General features: G+C 36.5%; 1 protein-coding gene across 1 annotated transcript; it reads right to left on the reverse strand.

Annotated features, from left to right (window-relative positions):
• Positions 1-94: 94 nt before the first annotated feature.
• On the reverse strand, positions 95-24,084 carry LOC110736325 (proteasome-associated protein ECM29 homolog). The gene is made up of 35 exons (XM_021916524.1): positions 23,633-24,084; positions 22,482-22,649; positions 22,268-22,357; positions 22,003-22,139; positions 21,819-21,909; positions 21,573-21,655; positions 21,353-21,459; positions 20,724-20,876; positions 19,366-19,430; positions 17,429-17,516; positions 17,239-17,317; positions 16,604-16,712; positions 16,187-16,246; positions 15,963-16,081; positions 13,886-14,258; positions 13,603-13,796; positions 13,455-13,527; positions 12,573-12,723; positions 12,311-12,480; positions 11,868-12,218; positions 10,370-10,537; positions 9,978-10,271; positions 9,518-9,694; positions 7,477-7,740; positions 7,192-7,290; positions 6,927-7,111; positions 6,366-6,701; positions 5,226-5,379; positions 4,999-5,109; positions 4,737-4,904; positions 3,262-3,388; positions 1,330-1,488; positions 1,132-1,247; positions 987-1,046; positions 95-686 (listed from the first exon to the last, which is right to left on the reverse strand). Exons 1-35 carry the CDS (start codon positions 23,843-23,845, stop codon positions 507-509), a joined length of 5,472 nt encoding a protein of 1,823 aa, XP_021772216.1. The 5' UTR covers positions 23,846-24,084; the 3' UTR covers positions 95-506.
• Positions 24,085-24,201: the final 117 nt, after the last annotated feature.

Raw genomic sequence — 24,201 nt, forward strand, 5'->3', positions numbered from 1 at the left:
AGAGGAAGTATTAAATGCAGATTGTAATCGAAGCGAAATCATAGGCTTTTTCATAATCTAGAGAGAGGGACACAAAAGTTGTAATTGACCAAAGTGAGGGAAAGATAGAAAATATTCTAGATTATCAAGTTGCATTACAAACTTTTTTTTAACTTCACTTTAGTTTTGTTAAAATAAACTTATATATACAATGGGGAGAGTGATGAAAGACAGTAATATATGTTGTAATACTTGCTCCAAACTGTTGTAAGAGATACACAATTTAGTGTCCTGTAATGTTGAACTTGTATAAAAACCTTGTATCAACAACATATGCGGAGCTGAGAGAAGAGAGCCCATACACCAGCTAATTACTAGTGCAATAACGTTTGAGCTGACTCGTAATCTATGCGTTTCCTTTGTACAAATTCAACTAGCATCTGGATAAATTTATGAACTCACAGCTCGTTCCTGCTTTAATAGTTAACAGCAATCCAAAATTTCATGATTTATCAATGCGGGACTGCTTACAACTTCTCAAGGTGGACTATACAGTTTTTCAACAATGATTTTGCCAGTTCATTTTTTTCATTTTCACACAACTGAGCTAGATTTTCTTTAAACCCTTCATCTACTGCAGACGCTGGTTTAATAGCTCCATAGACTTCAATCACTTCCAGCAAACACTCAGCAGCAGCAACATGAACCTAGTTGAATAGTATAAAGACACCTTGTTAGATTGTGAATACAATTTGAAGGCTAAAAAAGTTACTACCAAAGCAGATTGCAGTTTGCAATAAGATGAGATATAACCCTTGTTCCCCCACTATCGTGAGAAAACGAGTTATTATCCAAAATCCTTCATGGATTAGCTGACTCCAATCAGTTGTATTGTTAAATTAGCAACAGAATTTCAATTTATAATTATTCCTTAGAATGATGCATTTATTCGCAAATGTTAAGTTCTCCGGCAAAACAAACTACATATGGCAAAAGCAACCACGTACCTGTGCGATCTTAACATTGCTAATACAATCCACAATTTTGCCAGATGCACTGATGAATAACTGAAGAAGCAACAAAGAGGTCACAATCCAAAGGTAAATATAGAACGACAGTAAGCAGTGTTAATTAATTAAATTTTGTTTGAACCTCATTGATTAATGCCACTGCACCAGCAAGTAAAGGATCTTCTAGGGTGGAACCACATACAGTAGCTTTTAACTTTGAACATAGCTTCTTTATGGTAATAAATGCCGACACTTTGACTGTTCATAACAAGAGTGTTAGCAAAAACCGATGGCAATAACTTATCTCATAGATCAGCAATCAAATCATACGTCAAATTACCTGTCCACGGAAATGCAGGTGATAAGGCATGGGATAACAGCAACATCAAGTTGTGCTTTTGTTGAAGAACATCAATAATAGGAGCAACACTTATGCAAGACGTGGTGCAATCTAAAATTTTACTACGTGGCACATAACTATCTTTTTCCTTATCAGAACCTGCAACAGCCAGACCATACATGTAACAACTATCAAGAGCTTTCAGATTTATCAAAAAACATAGCATGATAAAAATATTTCTGCACTCCATATAATATCAAATTTTCTCAAGCCTCCTGCAGGGGATTTTAAAAAGGGAAGGTAACAACCTCAAACAATTTGCATTACACCTGGTTAAAGGATATATAGTCAACTAGGTCTCATTATCGAGCAAGGGAAGATAAAAATATGGGAAAAGAGTGGATTCCCATTACTAACTTTATAGATGATCTGAGGGTCGCCGGGATGAGATTCGGCATCTAAGCTCATAAAATTTCTACTTCTTTAGGCATCTCTAAGATGAACAGAGTTAACACTTAATGCATTTTCCATTTCAATAAGTTAGTTGAAACCAAGCACTGTTAATCTAGCAAGTCAACAGCTATTGAACAGTGTTTCCCTATGAATGAGCTTGAAATATGAAATCATAGAATTTGTGACAAGAAAGCATAGACAGGCAACAAAGATTATAGTATTATACAGACTCAACATTATTGATGGAAGGTTCAGAGATCCATATATGTGCAGGCCTTATACCATTCCTAATCAGTTAAAACCAAAAGAGAAATTGTTTCCAAAAGACCAAAAGACTTGGAGAGACTACATATGCTAAGATGTCTTTAAGAAAAAGCAAATATCAGATGTAGGTAAGTGAGGCACCTGTAAGTCTGTGACCCCAAAAAGGGTCTTCACTAGGGCAGTCAGCTCATGGTGATTGGAGCAAAATGGGGTTAGTGGACCAAAGTGTATGACAATAAAAAGCCAAACAGCTTGTGTGTTAATTGTCATTCTTAACAATCGAACATTCATGACTCTATATAGACCTAGGTGAAAACTTAACGCTTGGAATTTGGGTAAGCTGTACGGACTAGCAAGCATGCAAAGAGTTACAGAAGTTCTGAAGAAGAAAATTTGAGTAGTTTGTGGGTGAGACTGAGAATACTCAACAACTCCAGATGAAGATGATACTCTGTTGGCACTGGGTACAACCGTACAAGTAAAACAATGAGCCTACGCAATAAGAGCAAACTGGCTGGCTATAATGTATACAATGTTGCCGAATAAACCCCTGTATTACGTGCACACCTACCTTAGTTTATGAAAACTTAAAACCCACACATACCTTTCAGACCTTTATATTAAAGCATATTAACTGAAACCCACTTTCGTTTCTGACATCCAAAATATTTTAAAGTCCTGAATCCATCTAGATTACATTGATGTCAGCTGTTAAAGGTTATTGTTCATGTGACATCAGTCATTTAAAAGTTGAGATCCCAAGACACCAAGAGTATTCCATTTGGAAGATAACACTAAATTATGGGCTCAGATTGACAGGTTACATGTCTCTTATTTGGAGTTAGAATTCAGTTGAACTATTTAATAAGGATTTGATTGGACAAAAATATGATGATTGACAACATGATTCTGTGACAAAAGCATCTAAGTATTTTCAGATTCGACACTCCTTTCAAATGAAATGGTGTAAAATGATGAAAAACAAAACAACAAATCAAAAGTAACCACTCAATGCACGAGGTCCAAGCACCGTGAACGGCACATGAACAAACAAGGCTGAGGAGATACACCAGAGAATTCTCTTATGTTTATCTGTACAACTCTCACTTAACAGTTAACACTCAATTGAGGTCTAAAATTCTATTATGCTGTAATATATATGCAGTCCATAATTTGAGAAGTTAAATGCTCCATAAATAACACTTCACATGCTACCTGATTTAAGGGAAGTGCTTCCTGATGGTTCTTGTGTACATTTATCTCCTGCAGCTGGATCAAACATCTCACATAACAATGGGAAAACAGCATTAAAGAACTCTGGTGAATCGAAAGCCTTGATAACCTACAAAAGAAGAGGACAATTGTTAATATTGTATCTCAATGGATAACTTGTATTAATAGTCCCCTTGCAAACACCAACGAAAATATTCTACAAAATGTTCTTAGAAAATTTTCAAATCGCAGGAGTTCCTTTTCCTTGTAGAAAAATTTAGCTCGTCTTCTTTAGCTTTCTAGATAGTAATAATCTACCATATAGTAATGGCAGAGCACGTATATGCAGTGCACACAAAACAGCAGTTTAGGGTAGTTTCCGATGTAGGAACAGACCCATAGACAGCACAAACAGTCAATCATGCACAAGAATGCAGCGCATACTAAACATGGACTTTACTACTTCAGTGAGAATAGCACAAATTCATAGAAAATTTTTCTAAGCATAGCAGAAGTCTCCAGTAGCTAATTCATGATTACATGGTGGCGTCTAGTGATGATTAGTAGCCAGAGTTTTGTATAACGATATAGACAGGAGGGAATCAGGAATTTGAGGCACACTGTAAGAAGGTTTAAGATAAACCAAATCAATATTTGAAGTCTTAAGAAAAAGCATAAGAGTCATGAAAGTCTTGAAGGAGACATGGGAGTGGAAGAACAATTTTGAGGATACAGTTTTAAGTTCAAGGAAGTGCCCAGTACTCCCGTGAAGCTATACTGTAGCATTAATTAGCAAAAAAAAAAAAAAATTAAGAAACACAATAAGACTGAAGGATAGTTTGATTAAAAAACAGCTAGGGAAAGAGTTGCAAAGCCAAGTCTAGTACTCCACAGGAGCATGTAAACACTGGATATTCAAGATCGAGATTCTAAGATCGATATGTTCCGTGTTTAACTATGCTGAGGCCAGAGAAGGAATTGCACCAAGAACTTTTCTAAAGGATGAATCATAGATTGTTAATTTGTCATCAAAGACAGGTGGCTGAAACACTATTGGAAGTCAACTGATAAGATTGGAGAAAACAACATTTATTAGGGACAACAATGGGATGAGAGCCTAACCTAGGCTCCAATTGAGCCGAGAGCTGAAAAGTAACTACAAACAGTGATTGCTACAATTTTATCTGGATAGCTCATCCTTTGGGTGAACTTGCCTCTCATTCTTATCAAATTAACAGTCCCTCATTCATATTATCACGATAATAAGCTCCAGCTTCCACCACCAATCCTATAATCCATCCATTAAAAAACATGTACACCCTTTTCTTCAAGGTGACTATTCCGTGTTGGAATCACTCAAATTGATTGTCTTAATTACTAAATGGTTCCCTTTTTTCCTCTAAGTTGTGGAAATAGGATAAAAATCCGTGAAAGAGTAATTACATTCACTTAGTTAAGAAGCTGCATATAAGAATTACCTGATCTAAAGCACATAGAGCTGCTTCTTGAAATTTCTTCTGCTTCTTAGTGCATGCAGTGGTAACCACACTTAGGACATCATTAGCAGCTGATGGATTGGCAGAAGAAATAACATTGTGGCAAGATGTGCAAAGGGCAGCTAATGCATTTAGAAGAGCATCCTTTCCCTGTCGCAGATTCAAGTTCAATTAAACATCATTTAAGTTGGAATATCTTCAGCATGAAGACTCTAGGAAAGAACTTATAGGCAGAAAATTAAACCTCCCACAGTCGACCAGGAATCTCCTTCAGCAACGAGTTCAGTAGAACTTGACAATGAGTGGAAAGCGATTCATGCAATGTCTCACTAAGTTTAGTAATTGCTTGTGCTGCCTGTTGTCGACCAAAGTAGTTCATATGAATTAAAAAAAAATCAATAACATAATCTACCAGTATATCTGGTGATTTAGCCACACGAAGTCATTGATGTCAAAATGAAGAGTTTCTACCTTTCGTTTGGAGTTCCAAGATGATGAAGTGATGCTATCTGTAATAAGTGAAACTATCTCTCCCAAATACAATTGAAGAGTGACGTTATCACCACTAGTATTTTCTTCCCACACCTCTTCAAATAAGCAAGACACATGCTTATCGTCCTCAAATCTGCAAATTTGAGATTAGTTTGAATGCAATCAGACTATGTCAACTCAATTCTTTTTAAACAAACAATACTCCAGACTCCTGAGGTAGGATGGAAAGTACCCAAAAAGGTCATTAATTAATTGCAATGCAGTTATCATATCTGATGACCCCAATTAATAAATAAAACTCACAGGAAACACACCCTGTGACACCCATATGGCATGAATCCAACATACATATACAAGATGATATCATTACAGCTCTTGTCGTCATAGTTCATAAACTAAGTCATTACATCAGAATTGAGAAGAAAAATGAGAGCCTGACCTAGGCTCCACAGCCGTACATGATTAAGTAATGAAGCTTTTACCCCAACAGTTACATTTGAGCTTTGCCAGCTTGGCTAGTTTCACACCTGATATCATTACTACCATAACTTCTATCTTTTTTTATTCCTCAACATTTGTTTTAACATTTTAAAGGACTGTTGGTGTCAAGCCAAGCACAAAGAACAAGCAAACATTAGGGGGTCAAAGCTCAAAGTCGTTGCTGGAACTGCAAATTATCCAGCGTACTCAATTTCAAAACTGTTGTCCATAAAAAGCTTTGGAGCCTTACCCCTCCAGATAAACTTGGGAGCAGAGAAGATTTGAATCTAATCCTTACTTAAATAAGCAAACTAAGGTGAGCCAAATACGGCCTGATACTCCTTTATATATTTCAAAATGTATCAAAAGAAGACTATACACGATCCTAAGAGAGAGTACCCTAAAATTTTGCCAGGGATGCCATAGTGATGGCGGATCTAGGATTTATTTGAAGGAATCTTATATTACTAGCCAGCTACAAGAGAAATAAAAACAAGACTGTATATGTGATCTATGAAACTGTTTTTAGGCAGTCAACTCTACAATAATATTCGATGACTTTGAGTGACAAGAAAAAGATGCATTATTAAGCATATAATAATAAAAATCGTTATAAATGCCTTGTATCCAGATCCAGACCTTGAAATGAAAATCACGGGTAATATTGTCACATGATAACCACTCAAGACATCAGCAGCTAACGACGCGCAACTTTTTAGTAGAACAGCACAAGACACCTGAGCATTCCTGTCACCTGCATGTAGTGCAGCCACTTCCTCAATAAATTGTTGAGCCTGAGTAGGCGTTGAATACTTCAGGGCCATGGCGAAAGCACTGGCAAAGGCACGCTTTGCAGATGCGCTTCTTTCCTCAATGACAGCAGGGAACAAAAGCCTCAGCAGCGTTCCTGTGAAGGGTTTAATCTCAAGATTGACTCTTTGTACCAGTAAGGTAATAAAAGATGCTACACCGACCCTTGAAATCAAAAAAAGAAAAGAGTGAGTTATCAGTAAAAAAGGGTTAAATTAGAAACTAAGTCACTTTCACCATAAGATAGATATATTTCAGCAATCTGTCAGGTATGGTACAATTCAATTCACAAGCAAAATGACTAACCTCGCTAATAATTATATATTATTGTATAAATTGCGTATAGTTATGAAAAGGTAGTTAAGTATGTACCCAAGTTAAATTTCATACCTAGTATTGAGACCAACCCCAGATCTGACCAACTGAGCAAGCCGAGGAACCAAAAGATCTAATGATGGCTCATCTACTACGTCAATGCATAGCTCAAGAGTTTCCCACATTGCAGAGCCTTTTGCAATTGAAATCCGTAAATTTTCAAGCTTATCTTTCTGTAATCCGATGCTTGCCGCATGCAGCTATGGTAGAGAGAAACAAGCATCGGTCATACTGGCTTCAGAATAAGAGAAATGCCATAAAAAGAAAATATTCACGATACCTCAACATAATTGAGTCCTTGATCTTCCAGACTTGACAAACTCTCCAGCATGCAAGTCACTAAATCAGCCAAATGTGGACGGATAGCAATTCCTGCACCCTGAGATTGATCAAAGCTTAACCACTTATTGTATCACTCATTACCCTTGCGAAACAGCTAACAAGTATACAATACAGAACAAGAATTTAACCATCAAAGTAGTAGGTTTGGAACAAAACCATCCATAATTTTTGCATGTACTATGTGAATAGAAAATTTTGACAGGAACATTTTTTTCTTGCTAACCTTTGCAAGCTTCATAACCAATCCAATAGATGCCTTGCGTATGCTATCAACTTTACTCATAATCCCTTCTGCTAAGAGAAGTGGCAGCACAATATCCATAGCTTGGCTAGTTTCAGATTTATCAGTGAGTGAAACATCACAGAGCCTTATAGTGAGGGAGCTGACAGCACGACATAACTTATCACCAGAATTCCTGACTGTCTCCTTTATATCATCCATAGCACGGAATGCAGCCATCCAGAGCTTTTTAAGGTGCTTCCCAATCTGAAAAAAATGTTGCATTTAAGATCAATGTGACAATGTCAAATACGATGCTAGTTATCACTATTTCCAAAGATGGATCTGAAGACCCCAAGAAAGTGAAGAAACACAAAGGACCAAGTCCTACAAACTAGCGAAAACATAAATATAGGACACCAATAAGCGCAATTTAAAATCAACAATCAAAACCAAATTGTGATGTTAACATATTGTCAACATACTTTGATGTTAACATAATCTGATTAAAGGTTATGTGAAAATCAAGTCAAAGATCAAATGTCTAGATGAAAATCTGTTGCAAATCACAAAATCCAAAAAAAAAAAAAAAAAGAAAAAAAGAAAAAAACACAGGCAGTCATACTTTGGTGATAATGACAATGGTTACCTAACAGCTATTACAGAGTAAAAAATTCCTATGATATTAATCAATTTTATAACCTATACAGAGTACTTGAAAATATACTTCCAGGACCGCAAAGAGCCTCTAGAGATTTGTAATGTCCAAAATAAGAGTCATATGTTTTTCGCAGTGGGGGGACAATAAAGAGTATCAATAAATGTAATAGAGATGGACTGCACTGATGCAAAAAGCAACAGACCATCACATAAAAGGCAAGTTGAAAATCGATAATGCAACAGCCTTTGCATCATGTAACTGCTTTTATATTATTTCACAATGCAGACCCTCTAATGTGAATACAAAGAAAAGAGATATCAACACCACCAGGTATGCGGCTATGCATGCAATTTTTAAGGTATTACACAAGCCATCTTTGTCAAATAATTTCTCTTTAACATCACACTAATTCTTGCTCTTCCCTGTCTTTCAACCCATCACCCTTCCTCTTTAGGAGTACCCATATGAAATATTAACAGAAACCCTAACCCCTAATATAAGTACAAAAATCACACTCAAAAAGGTACATAACAGCAACAATATATTCCTATGAGGCAAGAGAGGCCCTAATTAATGCAGTCTTACCTCTAACTAATCTAAAACTACTCGAGAGATTATCTCCAAAAAAACCTACAAAAGAGCGCTTTTGTAAAAGTGTGAGCAAGTCTTTATTTCAGAGACATATTCGGGAAAGCATCACACCTGCATAGTGCAACTGCCACACACACACACGTGTGGCCATATGTAAGTGACACACATGTACACGCTGCAGTATACATCAACACAAAGAGACTCTACTCAAAAGACTGTTATCTTCCACACAGGATCCACGATATTGAGTGAAATAATTACGTTGTATTTTTCTAAATAATTTTGTGGCAGACAAGTGGTAAATGCAGAAAAACATGCATCTTGAAATTCATATTCAACCAAAACATTTTCCAGCGTTTCACAACTATTGCAACTCATGCTATTTTGGGAAAGTGTGAAATTATTGCCATTGCAGCCTACAACATAAGGTCACACACAAATACATCATGTTCACCATGACTGGCCGGTATAAAATATTTTCTCTTTATCTATTATCATCCCAAGTAGGTGGAAGTTGCATTACAATACTTGTAGGCTATGAAGCTTTTACCATCATCAAAATTCTTGACATTTTTCCTCTTTAATTAAGCTATAAAAAGGTCCACCAGGCAAGGAGAAGAGGAAACCCACCTCCACAAAAGATTAGTCTTACACTCAGAAAATGGCTTAGTCCAAGTATGGCATGCAACACTTTCCTACCCCAAGATCCCAAAAGATACTAACTACAAAAATCATACAATGCACAAAATCATAGCAGGATTTCTCATCAACATATAATGATTAGTTACTTACATAATCAAACCTGCGTCCCTGAATAATATCTGCAAGTGCAAGACATGAAGACTCACGAGAGCGCCAAAGCCTAGAACCACACTGAGCCAATAAATCATCTAGAATAAGATCGAAGTGTTCATCAATTGTTTTCTTCGAATCAACGACAAGCGACTTCCATATGTGTGCCATTGAATCCTAACATGAACAGAATCAACACATGCAAGGCCAATAATGAGAGTATGATAAAAAATAATACAACCTCCGGTTTTTATTTGTTGCAACAAATGAATTTTTTATGTCTCACAAATATTACTCTTTGTTGCAACAAATAAAAACCAGAGGTAGTAATAATAATAATAATTTTGGACAGCATAATATTGTCAATAATATTAAACTAAATCCAGAATAAAGCTGAACATTACTTACAAAAGCACCAAAAGAATTTACAAGTCATAAGTTAGGACTGCTTAGTGCTTACCTGGACATTTTTATCAGGATCATACTGATAGCGTACCAGCCTTGGAATCAACAAACGGAGATGAGGTTGAAGAGCATCGCCAGCATGTTTTGCTATCCTAGAAAATCCAAAGGCAGCTCCTCTCTTAGAATTTAGAGCTGCCTGATAATTAGCAAGGTCCATGAACTTATATATAAGGTCTGGCTGGCCCATCTCATTTGCCATGTTGCACAGCTCCTTATATGTGCTCAATTTTCCACCACTGGGACTATCACCAATAGTTCCCTCTTGAAAGACTTCTGAATCCTCTACCAGCTAGAGGATCCAAACAGAAGTAAAAAGATAAAACTAATTAATTTGTGCAAATACCAACACCAAAATACATGAATCATAGAAACAAGAAGCACATTTACCTTGACAGCTCTCTTTCTCTTCCCTGAACCAGTCAAAGTGCCAACAAGTGCATTCACTAAGCTCTTCTTCATTAAATCATCACCAAGTTCATAAACAAGACTCATTCCTTGTGACGCTAACTCCTGAACAAGTTCATTTTGCTCGCCCAATAAATGTGAGAAGGCTTCCTGTAATCGGCAAATGAAAAAAATAAGATCCCAAACCCCCACCACCCAAATAAAAATTTTAAGAAAAAAATGATCTCCACAACCAGGTAGGCAAAAGGTCTACAGTAGTATACTTTCAGCCTTGAGAAATATTCTCTACAAGGATATGGTGAGTTTCAGTTGTATATAGACGTCCAAAGTATACAGGCTGAATCAGAGACCCAGTTTGAACACGTTTTTCAGATCAAACAAGAGTTACATGAAGCTAAGAACAGAAGGGATGGGGATGCACACAAGTAATAGTTGACTCACATTTTTATTACTCCCTCCATCTCACATAGCCTTACCCATGTTTTCATTTTAATTTGTTCCAATTACTCATTTGCTTATTTGGAATGTACCCAGCCATTAGTATATTACCTCCTTGCTCCTTGCCTCTATAAATCATTACATTTCCTTTCCTCGTTTATATAAACATTATGACAACACAATACTTTCATTAAATATACATAGTTTTCTCAACAAAACCCCACCACAATATAGATGTAGACATATTAGATACTCTTGGAGAGCCACCTATGACATATATTTTCCCTGGCATAGAACAAACAACCACCAAAGCCTTACCCCAATATGACAGGGTCAGCTGCAAGAACCAAGATTTTATATCTGGTGGCATAGAACCACATAATATATTTTCCATGTTGGACACACCTTATCCAATTTACAAAGGAACTTCAGCGCAAAATGCCCTAACCATAAATTAAAAACATAAGTCATACTTACACCAACATTTACAGACATCAAGTCATGATTCTTGAAGAGGGGAACTTGATGCTCAATTTCTCAAACTAAGACTCGCACAGAAGTAATAAAGATATGAAGGCATTTCAGGTAGTACTTCAAATGAAACACAGGTCAACACTCCACATGCATCCAACAAGGAAAAATTACTCTAAAGGTGGTTATGTGCAAACATATACATGTGCGCTCACATATACCTACACGTGACACACACACTAACACAAATGTCAAGCCCACTCATTATACGAATTCAAACATATTAGAGGTGGGTGACTTCGTTTCATGGGTGTGATCAACCCTGAAATTTTTTCAATTTATGGTATAATGTTATTGCTTGAATAAGACAAAAAGTAATAGCACCAAGAGCCCAAAGTGAAATCTGATGGTATATTTGAACTGGTCCTTTTTAATTTTGAAAGAAAAAGCACCTTAATTGTATCCGTTTTAAGAAGGAAAAAAAAGAAGCACACAACATGAGGACACAAAGCTAACATATACAGGTGCATACTTCAGACTTTTAACTACAGGAATAAACACACTTGCAAACCTGAATGTCTGGAAGCAATTTTTGAATCGTATGATGACGGCCACAATACATGGTCAATGACAACAACCAGACAGTCCCAGCACAGCGCTCCTCTTTCCTGCTGCTGTACAAAAGAGTGTCAAATATTTTTTTGGTAATTAAATCTCGGGCCATATCTCGAGCATCCTTATTGGATTCATTCTCATCATTGTAATTTTTTTTCAACCAAGAAGAAGAAACATCTTCCAGAAGAAAATTTGAAGTCATTGAAAGTGAGGTATAGTTGGTTTTTAAAATAACATCAGCATCCACAGGAACAGCACCCCAAGCAAATGCAAGAGCCTCCCCGGCAGCAAATAGAACATCCTCAGCCTGTGAAGCCATAAAGTTTCAAACAACAGATCATTAACCTAAGCTAACGAGTTCATCGGAAAAACACGACCCGAAGAAATCATAACACGTACCTTTGAACGACAGAGACCAAATATAAGTTCTAGAGCAACATTATAACTAGAAGGTGAGCCTTCCTTCATGGATATATGCCCCAGAGATATAGCAATTTTCTTTATTGCTTTTGTATCATCTCCAGCAAGAAGTTTGCCCAGCTTTTCCCGCAGAACAGTCAACACAGACGCTACAAGAATTTTCGTCAGCAACTACTTGTTAAAATATGTTTCAAGAAGGCACAACATAATTAACTAAGGAAACCATCAGAATGTACTTTACCAGGACCAGAATCATTAACAAGTGATGGCAATGCTACACGTAATCCAATATGTCCAAGTGCTTGCATTGCGATAGAAGCCACTGTAGCAGTTTCAAGGTTAACAATATCAACCAGGCTTTTTACAGTATCCTGAAGTACTGCTTCTGGCACCTACCATGTAAGAATACAAGTGTCTTTCAATCATAGAAAAAGAATTAGCTTTGAAACCATCATAAACCCCATGCTGAGCTGACAGAAAAATCAGATTTATTACAGCAAATAGACAAAAAAGACCCTCACAATTCAACAAAGCAAGATATATGTGACTGAGAGCAACCTCCCAAATTACCCCGTATCATAGGCCATGAAGAATTTAGCCCTCTGAAAGTGGAAAAACCTCTGGTGACAGGAGAAGGTAATTGCTGGATAAATGACAGCTGTAAAAAAAGTGTAAAGCTGGCATGTGCCGCTGGTGACATGATTTTTTAAGAGTGGGAGGGAGGGTTGTGTGAGAATGACAGCAGTGAGTCTAGAACCAAAGAGATTATGTTATATGACAATTATTTTAATCTTTCTAACTCAAACTATAGGCCTACAGCAATAAAGCCCCCAGCCTCATCAAACGGCAACAAATTTCAGGAAGAATTTTCAAAATTGATGACAATTAAAGATAGCGAATTGGAGAGACAAAGCAAGTAACAACAAAGGGTTAAAAAGAATTTCATTTAGTTCAGTTCATTGTTTCTCAGGTATGATCAGTTCATTGTTTCCCAGGTGTCAAACTCCAACTCTTCTCAGTGCTCACTTCTCATACAGAATATGGCACATTGGCTCCTGATAACCTAACAACTAACAACTCTAATGACTAACAAAACAATGACAAAGAGTGGAACCTCACAAACCTCAGGTGCTCTAGATAGACAATCAGCAGTAACAAACCCTATAGCACATAAAGCCCCATGCTGCATTTCAAATCTGAAACCAAATCAACCTAGCAATCAGTAAATATATACTAAACCTCGACTTAATCACTAATATAAATGAGCAAACCTCGTTTTATGTGGTCCACTAGTAGGAGTAATAACAGCAGTCAATTCACTTATCAGGGAAGATGACACAGCAATAGGACAAGCTGACGAAGCTATTCCAAGCAAACGAGCAGCAGATTCACGCGTATCAAAGTCTACATGCCTCAGTAATTGCTTCAACCAATTAATTTTTGAGGCATACCGTAATGCCAAGACCTAATTCACAAGGCAAAACATTTGAGCAAAGAGGGAGAAAATGAGCAGGCAAAAAAGGCATAGAGTAGTTGATTGACCAATATAGATACCTCGGGAAAGTAAGCTGCTATTTCAATCAAAGCCTTGGAAGCATTAGCATGCAGCTCAGCAGAACCTTCAATAGCCATAGCATGTTCAATAAGAGAGCACAATGCTTCCACAATAGGCTGGAATTCAGCTGTCTTTGAGTCATCTTGTAGCATGTCAGACTCAAAGCACTTCAAAAGAAATTTAATCATGGCATCATATGTCTTGGAGGGAAAAAGGAGTTGCTCCCTCATTTCTATATCTGCAACTTCTAACACTTTTGGTTGGTGCTTGATGATACAATCCAACATGTCTCTAACTCTGGGATATTTAAGATCTATCTTTTGGCTAATGGATCTTCCTTCATCAGGGAACAGCCCCTGAGTTGCCATTTCCCTACAAGTGAGAGCATAGAATCAAAGGGACATAAATAAACGACAAAATCAGAGTAGAAAGAGCAGAAATAATTGAACTAATGATATCTAGCACTTTTGCTTCTGCGACCTAAAATTTAGTAATAAGTAAACAGTGGACAACATCACTTCAACAGCTTTTCTCTATCCTGACACTCAGTATCTCAACCAGTAAGGTACTTGGCCTTAAAACAATTTAATGTGCGCTGCATAGGCATAAGCTGGATATCTAATTGTTGTTTCATATAATAAAATAGATTTATCCCTCTGGAAGCAAAACTAAAGCCATAAATATTTCCCAACAGCCATCTAAGAACCATTGAGGAGTGCCTCTTCACTTCAAATTCTATGACATAATGGAACTTTATGTTACAAAATATGAAAGAAACACTTGGATGACTACGTAAGCAAATCCATAGAGAAAGTAAATAAGTATATGTCACAAACATTAGCCAACAAAGGCTGGTCTGTATGCTACCAAGGATGGTCTTCATTTTGTTGTAGAACAACTTGTTTATTATTGTTCATAAATACTTCATTTTTCATAACAGTTTTAAGCTTTGTTTAGGTTCATCCTACATTCATTTAGTCCTTGTCTAGAGCTTGTTTTATCCTCCTCAATCCCTAAATACAAAATACAATATTGTACGGATACATTAAAGCATAAACATTACCATTTACTTACAAAACTATACATAAACAGAATGTCATACGTGAACTCAGCTTGATTACAGTTGCAAATCTATACTGATCTCATTGATCTTAATTCATTGGAATCGAGCTAGTGCTACATTAACTTAAACAGAGTTTAATATTTATACAGTCATACTCAGCTTAGGCATGCTAAGTTTAATATTAACACAGAAACAAGGGTGGGCAGATTAACTAAATGGAAAAATATAGCCACATCAACTTAAATTGATGATTTCTTTCCTCTTTCGTAAATGCAAGAATAAAGTACAGTACACTTTTGGTCCAGACATGCTTTTATTTTCCGATTTCCAAGTTCAGAGCTGAACCAAATTGAATAAACGAGAGCTTCCTCAATCACAGTTTTATACCCTCCATTCTCTAACATACAAATGCCTACCTCACATCACTGAGTAATTACTGTAATATACATATACTTAAAGAGTTTCCCTATGAAAAATCCTCCGCTTATAATAGTAAACCGATCCTGTCATAAAAATTATTTACACTTTCAATAAGAAACAACGCAACTACATAGCCTTCATGGTCCTTTTAGGAGATAATATCTTGTTGGATGGGAACAAAAGTGTGATAACATTAAAAACAAATGTGGTGCGTGTATCTATGTGTGTGCATGTGATCCATAGTACTAAAATATTAATGTAGAGTATGCTAAAAAGGAAATTGTATTATGTATGTTGGGATGTGTATCATCACAACAAGAGCACAAATAGCTAGTGAGAACCTGCTAGTGAGAACACAAGAGCACAATACTCAGATGGACATTGAACAGATGATGATTATATAACAAATATTTATTTATATAACTGCACAAAGATTTTACAGTACAACAAGAGGACAAGGTGTACTCTGGCAGGGAAAAAAAAATCAAAATTTACAATGAGCAGATTTTTAAAAATTCAAAAAGTTGACAAACAACGAATATACTCATGAATACATGATTTAGATATCTATTACAATTGAAAGCTACAAGTACCGTATATCCAACTTTGGGTCAGCTGCTGCAACCATACATAAAAAACGGCTAGGACAGTGCTGCAAATCAAACAATGATGTCGCCCACCTCACAGCACAAAATCGCACCTCACTTTTGTCCTTCAAAACATATTTGAAAAGCATATAGGTGAGAGATTGAGATTCAAAAATGACAAGGAGAAAAACAATTATAGAAAGAAGTACAAACAAAAAATATTAAATTACCACTTGTGAGTTATCGAGCAAGAGTTGCTCTAAATCTTTTAATATGCTGGAAGATGCTCCCTGATGCTCAGAAGAAGAATTTAGTGAGAAAAAATACTGGGCCCAGAAACAAGAAGTCCGAGAAAATATCATACCTATGGAGCTCTCATGAACATTACCAAAGCAATAGAGATCATCAAGCCACTTGAAAACATTCAAATAAAATAAAGAAGTTGTTCACGATAACAAGACAAGAATATTGCCAAGAAAGCCCCCCCCCCCATCCTCCAGAAGTATCTACAACCAAGATACCTAAGAACTAAGAAGTACCACCAAATTACAATTGGTTCATGCAGAAGATTAATAAAAATAAGTAAATTGGCAATAGTGTAATGTCGAAAGCCTCAAAGCTAGGAACAAAGGGGGAACAAGGATCACCTTATAGGCAGAGGCAAGGGAGCTTGTAGCCTCTTGAATGACCAATCGAAGAAGCTGAGACTCAGATTTCAAAGCATCGAAAAGACGAACAGCCATGTCTATCTTATCCCTGTAAGAAAACAGCTATGATATGAGCACTGAGGAGGAGTGATATTGATATTAAGGGTATTCAGGGTATTTTCACATTTAGTTTAATATTATCAAATAAATGTAATCCCAAATTATATGAGACGTAGGATTTTATTTTAAGTAAGACAAAATTTAAGGAAGCTGCATGGCTTCCCTTATTCATTAAAAATAAGATTTTACATGTGACAAAAAAGATTGTGTTTTATTGCAATTAGGATACTTAGGTAACATAGGATTCATAAGTCTATATGAGATTATGAAGGGCCTTAGGTTGTCACGATTTATTTTAAAAGTTGAGTATTTTGAGTTTTTTGTAAAAACTTGAGTGAACTTGTGAGCACATGTTCATGAGAGTAAGGGAGATTCTTATTCACCCCAAATTAGTAGTGTAAAAAAATTTGGTGCCATAGTTTCAGTTAAACCAAAGATAGGAGAGACTAATTCATACCAAAGAACCAAGGAGAGAATAATAATAAGGGGAATGGAGGAATGTTGTAAGAGATCACCTGAAAAGCTGAGGCATGCGCTGAGCAAGCATTCCAATTGCTTGATACGCAAATGTCCTGGTCTCCCGAGATATAGAATCTAAAAAAACACAACATACATTTGAGTATGGGTAAACTATGCCTCCATTAAACGACAAAGTTAAACTACTTGAAATACAGATAATAAAAAGTTCAAAATATTGAACTATACCTGCTTCTCGATTGTTTGTCCCGTCAAGAGACTTCAGAATTCCAGTCAATATGAGAGGGCCCATAAGCTTAAGTTGATCCATTCTTGCCTGAACACAGACAGGAGCATGAAATAATAAAAACATGTTGTAGTCTACATTGGATTGAGTTATAGTCAAGGCACTCGTACATTGGATTGAGTTATAGTCATCCAGATAAGACGGTATGCAGGACTTAAAAAGCTACAGCATAAAAGCCCTTTAGTATTTCGAGATATTGAGATATCATCTCAGTTGGGAGTAAATGAATAAACTATATCCAGATAAGACGGTATGCAGGACTTAAAAAGCTACAGCATAATAGCCCTTTAGTATTTCGAGATATTGAGATATCATCTCAGTTGGGAGTAAATGAATACACTATATTATTTACACAAACAAGTCAATAGAAGGGCCCCCAAGAGTGATATATGTAAATGGAAGGAGGAGCATTTCAAGAGCATAAGAGTAAATCACTTTCTGTTAGTACATTCCTTGGGTCTGAGTCCTGACATCTGTAAGTTGCAGCTGACTAACTTAAAGTATTAAAAAGAAAAATAAAAAATAAATAAAAAAAAACATCATTAAAATTGTTGTCCAACATTGAATTATTAAATCAATATCCCATGTGCATATGAAATCATCAAGACTCCAAGTCCACTATTTCAGCATCAGTTCTCAAAAACACCATGGGAGCTCTTCCAGCTCCTTCATGGACTCCAGACAGGTCACTATAGATTTATAATTTTCTAGGTGTCTTATCATCAACCACTTTCCAAATCTATGATTGTCACCCAAATTCAATCACCCAGTTTTGCTATTCTTGTAGCTGCACCTGCCACTATGTTGGAATAGGATCACCCTCTACCAAAATCTATGATTATTTATACAGAGTAAGTACTGCAGTAAATCTCCATTCTCCAATTGCAGCACCCCAGCCATCTTAATACCAACTATTATTCTTCCATGCTCCACCTGTACTCCTTTTCATCACATTTGTTACATTACAGTCATTCACTAGGTATTAACAAGTGGGAAAAAACAGGCAAGAGCACATATAAAAACGTACGTGTTGTCATACTAAGGGAGTAAGGGGGTGTTTGGTTCACAAAGTGGTATGGGTTTAAAATTACAAGCTGGTATGGGGTTGAAACTCAATTCTAAATACCTTGTGTTTGATTTTTGTTAGGAACTTAGGGAATGTAAATTTTTTTTATTTATATCTAGAGGTGTGGTATGAGTTATACCCACCTTCAGCTTTCCCCTTGGTTTCTAAACCCTGAACCTTGTGGGTTTGAGGTATGGGTTTCAAAAGTGAAAATTTCTTAAACAAACATTAGGGACTTATACCTCATACCCATTCTAAACCTATACCTCATACCTAAAATCTAAACCTATACCTCATACCTAAAATCTAAACCTATACCTCATACCTAAAATCTACGAACCAAGCGCCCCATAAATTTTTTATTTTCAATCAATGAATATGGTAAAATGATGGTAGCCCAAGTAGGGACAATCACAGCATATGAGCTATGCAGAACCAGCAAGTGGGCTGCAAGTCTGCAACTGAAACATCTCCTAAGAAGCATGCATGTCAGTTGTTCAGACCAAGGAAGAGAACATAACTAACAAAAGGGACTTATCAGTTCACAAAACACTAGAGCTCTTAGCAATAGTTAGCATAACTCTGTGGTCCTAACTCTACGGTCAGGACTCAGGAGCTGCATTAATGGAATTAAATGGCTAACAAAACAAAAGCTATTCCCTTTAACTGAAGAAACACAAAATCCAAAATAACATCAATATTAATAAGGCTCTTGTCTATAACTAGTACTATTCTATTATAGTGAGATCTTGCAAGCAATATGAACATTTAACTTGAAGGGAAAAGTTTATAACCAATATGAATATCCCGTACATGTTTTAGAACCCAGAAAGCAAATTCCATTCCCGACTGCTTTAGTCTTGGAGTGGTATCATTTCCTGTTACAGAGAATTATGCAAAGAGCATCAGGTACAAATTCTTATTCCATCAAGGAGAAATCAACAGTCTTCACAACAGAGTTACATCAATAGCATTGCAGTATGACCTAAAACACACAGCGAATTGTAAGAACTGAAGTAAACATTGGTGGGAGTTTCCCAAGTGTGTGCAAAGAATAATTGTCCCACATTGGAAGAGTGGTATGAAGGTGACTAGCCAACAAGGTTTTTGGCACACTCCTACTGCTCTATGGCTTTAGGATGGAACCTCTATGTTAAGTGGCCTCTCTTCCGTTCTTGGGACATGACCTGGCCCAACAAATGTTGGCCAAGTATAGATTGCCTTAATTGGCCCAATGTCGCAGAGGGTAATATGTGATGAAGTCGAAGATGTTGCAAGTGAGGGGGAGCTAAGGAAGTGACGAGAGCGCAACCGGAGATCTTGTGTGATCATCCAAGATAAGGACATGGCAATTTGACAACAAATAATCCCCAAGAGAAGTGATGTGGAGAAAGATATTTTTTGTTACGTTTGTATTAGTGAGGTCTCATGATTTCATGAAAGTCATGAGAAGTGTTGTAGGCCCCAACACTATGAAGGGTGTACTAAAATCATGGAGTAGTGTTAAAACACACATATGGAGACAAGTATTGATGAGAGTATGCCATATGTGTGAAAAAAAATTATCCCGAACCGAAAAAGTGGTACAAAGTTGACTAGGTTACCAGGTTTGTGGCTACTCCTATTACAATATGTTTATAGGAAAGAACCTCACTTGAATGCTAGGTGATTTCTCTTCGAGGGCCCAGCAAGTATAACAAATTACTTGAGATCAAACAAAACCATATGACTATGGATTAACAACTTCTATTTCGTGAGTAATATTAGCAAATCAAAAAGATGATTGGTAAAAATAGTTGTTAGCCTAAGTATATCTAAAATGGCTTCTTAATTGACATGCCAGCTAATTATTTTAAAACCAACCGTCTTTTCATTTTGTCTAAAAAAGCCAGCCTGTCATTCAATGAAAAACCCAAGTATTTACCAAGCATATCCATTTGTAATCTGACCACATTGACAAGCTAAAAGCTATCTCACAAACAAGCCCAAAGCCCGGAAACTTGAGGATATATTTGTACACAAGACTGCAATTTAGAAAGACTAACCACAATACACATCAACAACGAGGTACATTCTTCCAAGAATCTAGAATCCAACATGTACATAGAAAACAAGATGAACGATTTACAGAAGCTTTGATTCAAGAATGAAAGAGAACACAGCATATATACCATATATACAGGCAAAGATGCACTGCAAAGTAGCAGGGAAACTATTTGCAGCTGCAATGGACCGACAAAATACAGACATCAGCCTAGTCTTCAAAGGATAATATGCAGGTGAAACTTTATTCTCTGGAGCAATTGTTTCAGTAGCAGCATTTCCTGATAAACAAAATATGTCATAGAGATTAGTATGGATTAGGCTAATTCCTAAAACTAATCTTCTCAAAAAAATTCTTGCACCAGATAACTTTAAGGTGATGCACTACAGCATTAGCAATAAGTATTTACACTGCAGCAACATCATATATTCACCAGATAGTTTATCTTGGGTAATGCTCATTAAATAACCATTTGGGATGAGTGTAGAATACAGCCATAGCTTTTAGGGTAGAAAGATGTAGATAGTTTCTCGATACCTGCTACCAAACCAATGAGCTTACGCTTATAGCATCAGACTTAAATGGCTCTTTTATATTTTAGAATAATTTTTTGTTCAATATCAATGAGAGATCATACTAAATCATGCTTAAATTAGTTTAATAAACTCAGGCAGAGTTATATGGGCAGATGAGATTCATGAGAAGTGTATTACTCTATAAAATAGAGTTGAAGATGCAAGTACACAACTATCTTACCATTGAATAGTAAAAACAGCTTTTTGATAAGAGTTGGATTATCTAAATCAGCCATAGATCCCTTCTTCTTCAAAAGTACCTCCCCTCTCTTAGCAATAGGCTCTTGACTTGCATGGACATATGTCAGAAAAATATCAGGATCTACACCTCTCGTACAAAGATTCAATGTTTAAGAGAAATTAGTTCACTAGCTATATACACCTTGTGTATGTAAGTTTACCTGTCTGCAGAGGCAGCTAGATATATTGGGTAAACAATATCTGCTGGAAGATCCATGGATTCAATGACATTCAATATCCCTAACTGTAAGAAGAAGAAAATTTTAAATTTAAATTTTTTATTTTAAAAAAAATCTGCAATTGCACATAATGCCAAGTATAAAATTGAATTATAACAAATGACGGGAGATATATATCAGCCAGAAACAGAAGAATGAAGAGTGGATAAAGCATTAAGCTGATATCACCTTCCTACTCAAAAGAATCTCATTTTTTAGTGGTTGCTTCCCAGTGACACGTTCTGCCAGGGATATAGAAAGACCGGCTGGACATCCGCCACTGAAAGTATAAAACATCAATTCAGTATAAGAGATCAAAAAGGAACAATAAAATCCCAAAATTTTAAAACCTTGGAGGCTAGCTAGATTAGACCTTTGAGATGTAGGTTGGTACAACACAGTGTGCAAGCAAAAATCAACAAACATTTCAGAGTCCTGAGAACCTCTCGTCATACTATATTTTGCAGCAATTTCTTCATCAATCTTAACAGAATGGGCTTCTCCAATGACCTGAAGCCAGCAATGGTAGATAAAGTAAGATGTTGACAGAGCTGGAGGGGGGGGGGGGGGGGGGGGGGGGGGAGATGTTCCCACTTACAAACAATTTGCCTCCAAGATGATGGTTTATTGAAGAATACCTTTACAACTACTCTCAATATTATTGCTTGGTGCTGAGGAGGAAGCTTTGAAATGTTCACTAAGAGATTGGGAGCCATACTTTTCTGAACCTGTGAAGAAGCATTACAAGGTGACAATTTTTGGAAGGGTTTTCTTAGAGTAAAATATGAGGGCCAATTAATCCTCTCAGCATTGAAAGTCAGACAAAGTAAAAAAAAAAAAAAAAAATCACACCTCTATTTGTGAACGCTCAAATGCCATCTCAATGTAGATGATGCAAAAGTTCCGGACCATTGGAGCAGTGGTAGCTTCAGAATACATACTCCACAATTCAGATAATGGCAAGCCAATCCCTGCCTCATGTTTCACACGCTTATTTACATGACTCAGTATTTCAAGTACCTACTTCGTACAGCAGCAACATAGAAACCAACTAAGAATGAAGATTCACCTTTCTCTTACCAACCAAGCAAAATTATGAAGATTTATATTATTCAACAGCAATTGTCACCACTTCATGATAGAGAATATCAAAGATGGTTTTGTGTGTAAATGACAGCCCTCTGCATTCCAATAGACTCTTGTGGGAAAAGGGCATTAATATATCATAGGTCAGATAATCATGCTCCTTCTAGCTTCTTATGTTTGTATACTCTTGAATACACTTTCTAATCATCAATCCCCCACACACTTAACAGCTTTACGCATCATCAATGAAGCATAGAAAATGCTCTAGACTTTTATGCAAAGAGCTTCATTGACAAAAGCACACCTATTCCAATAACTTGCTTAGGCAGTAAATCTAGTAGCAATACTACCATTAGAGCAACATTTACTTGTATGACCCATCGCAAATGTCTCATACAGACAATCCTCTTGTCGTGACCAATGACCTTACCTTAGCGAAACTAAATGCTCTACATTGTTATCACTTTTCGTAATACACTACTTGTTTTCTCAATTCAGGAAATTGCAGTACTTTGCATCACCTCAAGTGAATCCTAATTCCACACTACAGGTGTAAATGTGTAAGCTCCTCAAAGCGAAGCAAATGCTCGATGTCATACAATTTGTTGCATAATTGCAGAAACCGCATTTTACTAGTATGATCAATCACCGTTCACCTCCAACCACAATCATACGACTATTAACTAAAATCAACCTTAATCATCAACTAACAAAAGCTAACTTATTAAAAACACCAAATTCCATCCAAATTCAATTACTTCCATCCTTAATCATAACAAACCCTAACCTTCAAATTAAAAACAAACAATTCCAATAAACAACTAAAAGTTTGAATAAAATTCAATCAGCAAAACAAAAAATTAAAAGCAAAATCAAAATTCAAGAAAAAACAATAGAAATTCAAGTAATTAGATGACCTTGTTGCGAATTGCAGTTGATTGAGAGGAGAGACAAGCGATAGCGCGAGGAAGAAGGTTTGCAAGTAAGCTTTGAAGCTTGGAATCGTCGCAAAATGCTAAGTTGGTAAGCATTCTTTCCAACATTTCTTCTCTTTCCTTGTCTGATAAAGCCGCCATTGCCGACAACAACGTCGACGTCGCCGGGGACGGAGACTGCGATGAATCCGCCATTGATTTTTCGGTTGAGCTTTTTAGTTGGGTGTTGTATTGGTTTTATGGTTTTGCAGTGAAGTTATGAGAAGGAAGAAGGTTTTGGGAATTTGGAGTTGGGGCTTTTTTTGAGTTGGACTTTAGAGGGGTTTCTTGTTTGGCAATACACAACAATTACTGTTTTCATTTGGTTGGTTTGACAGATTGTTTTTCTTTTCGACTTAATGTTAACGAATTGACAAAATAAAAACCAAAAAAAAAATGTGTTCGGAAAACTCGAAGAAAATCCAAGGTTGGAAATTGGAATGAAAATCAAGTAAGGAGAAATCCATAGCAAAACTACTTTGTAGCAGTTTCACAAATCGCAAGTAAATTCA

The sequence above is a fragment of the Chenopodium quinoa genome, unplaced genomic scaffold (assembly GCF_001683475.1).
Source record: "Chenopodium quinoa cultivar QQ74 unplaced genomic scaffold, ASM168347v1, whole genome shotgun sequence".
NCBI lineage: Eukaryota > Viridiplantae > Streptophyta > Magnoliopsida > Caryophyllales > Amaranthaceae > Chenopodium > Chenopodium quinoa.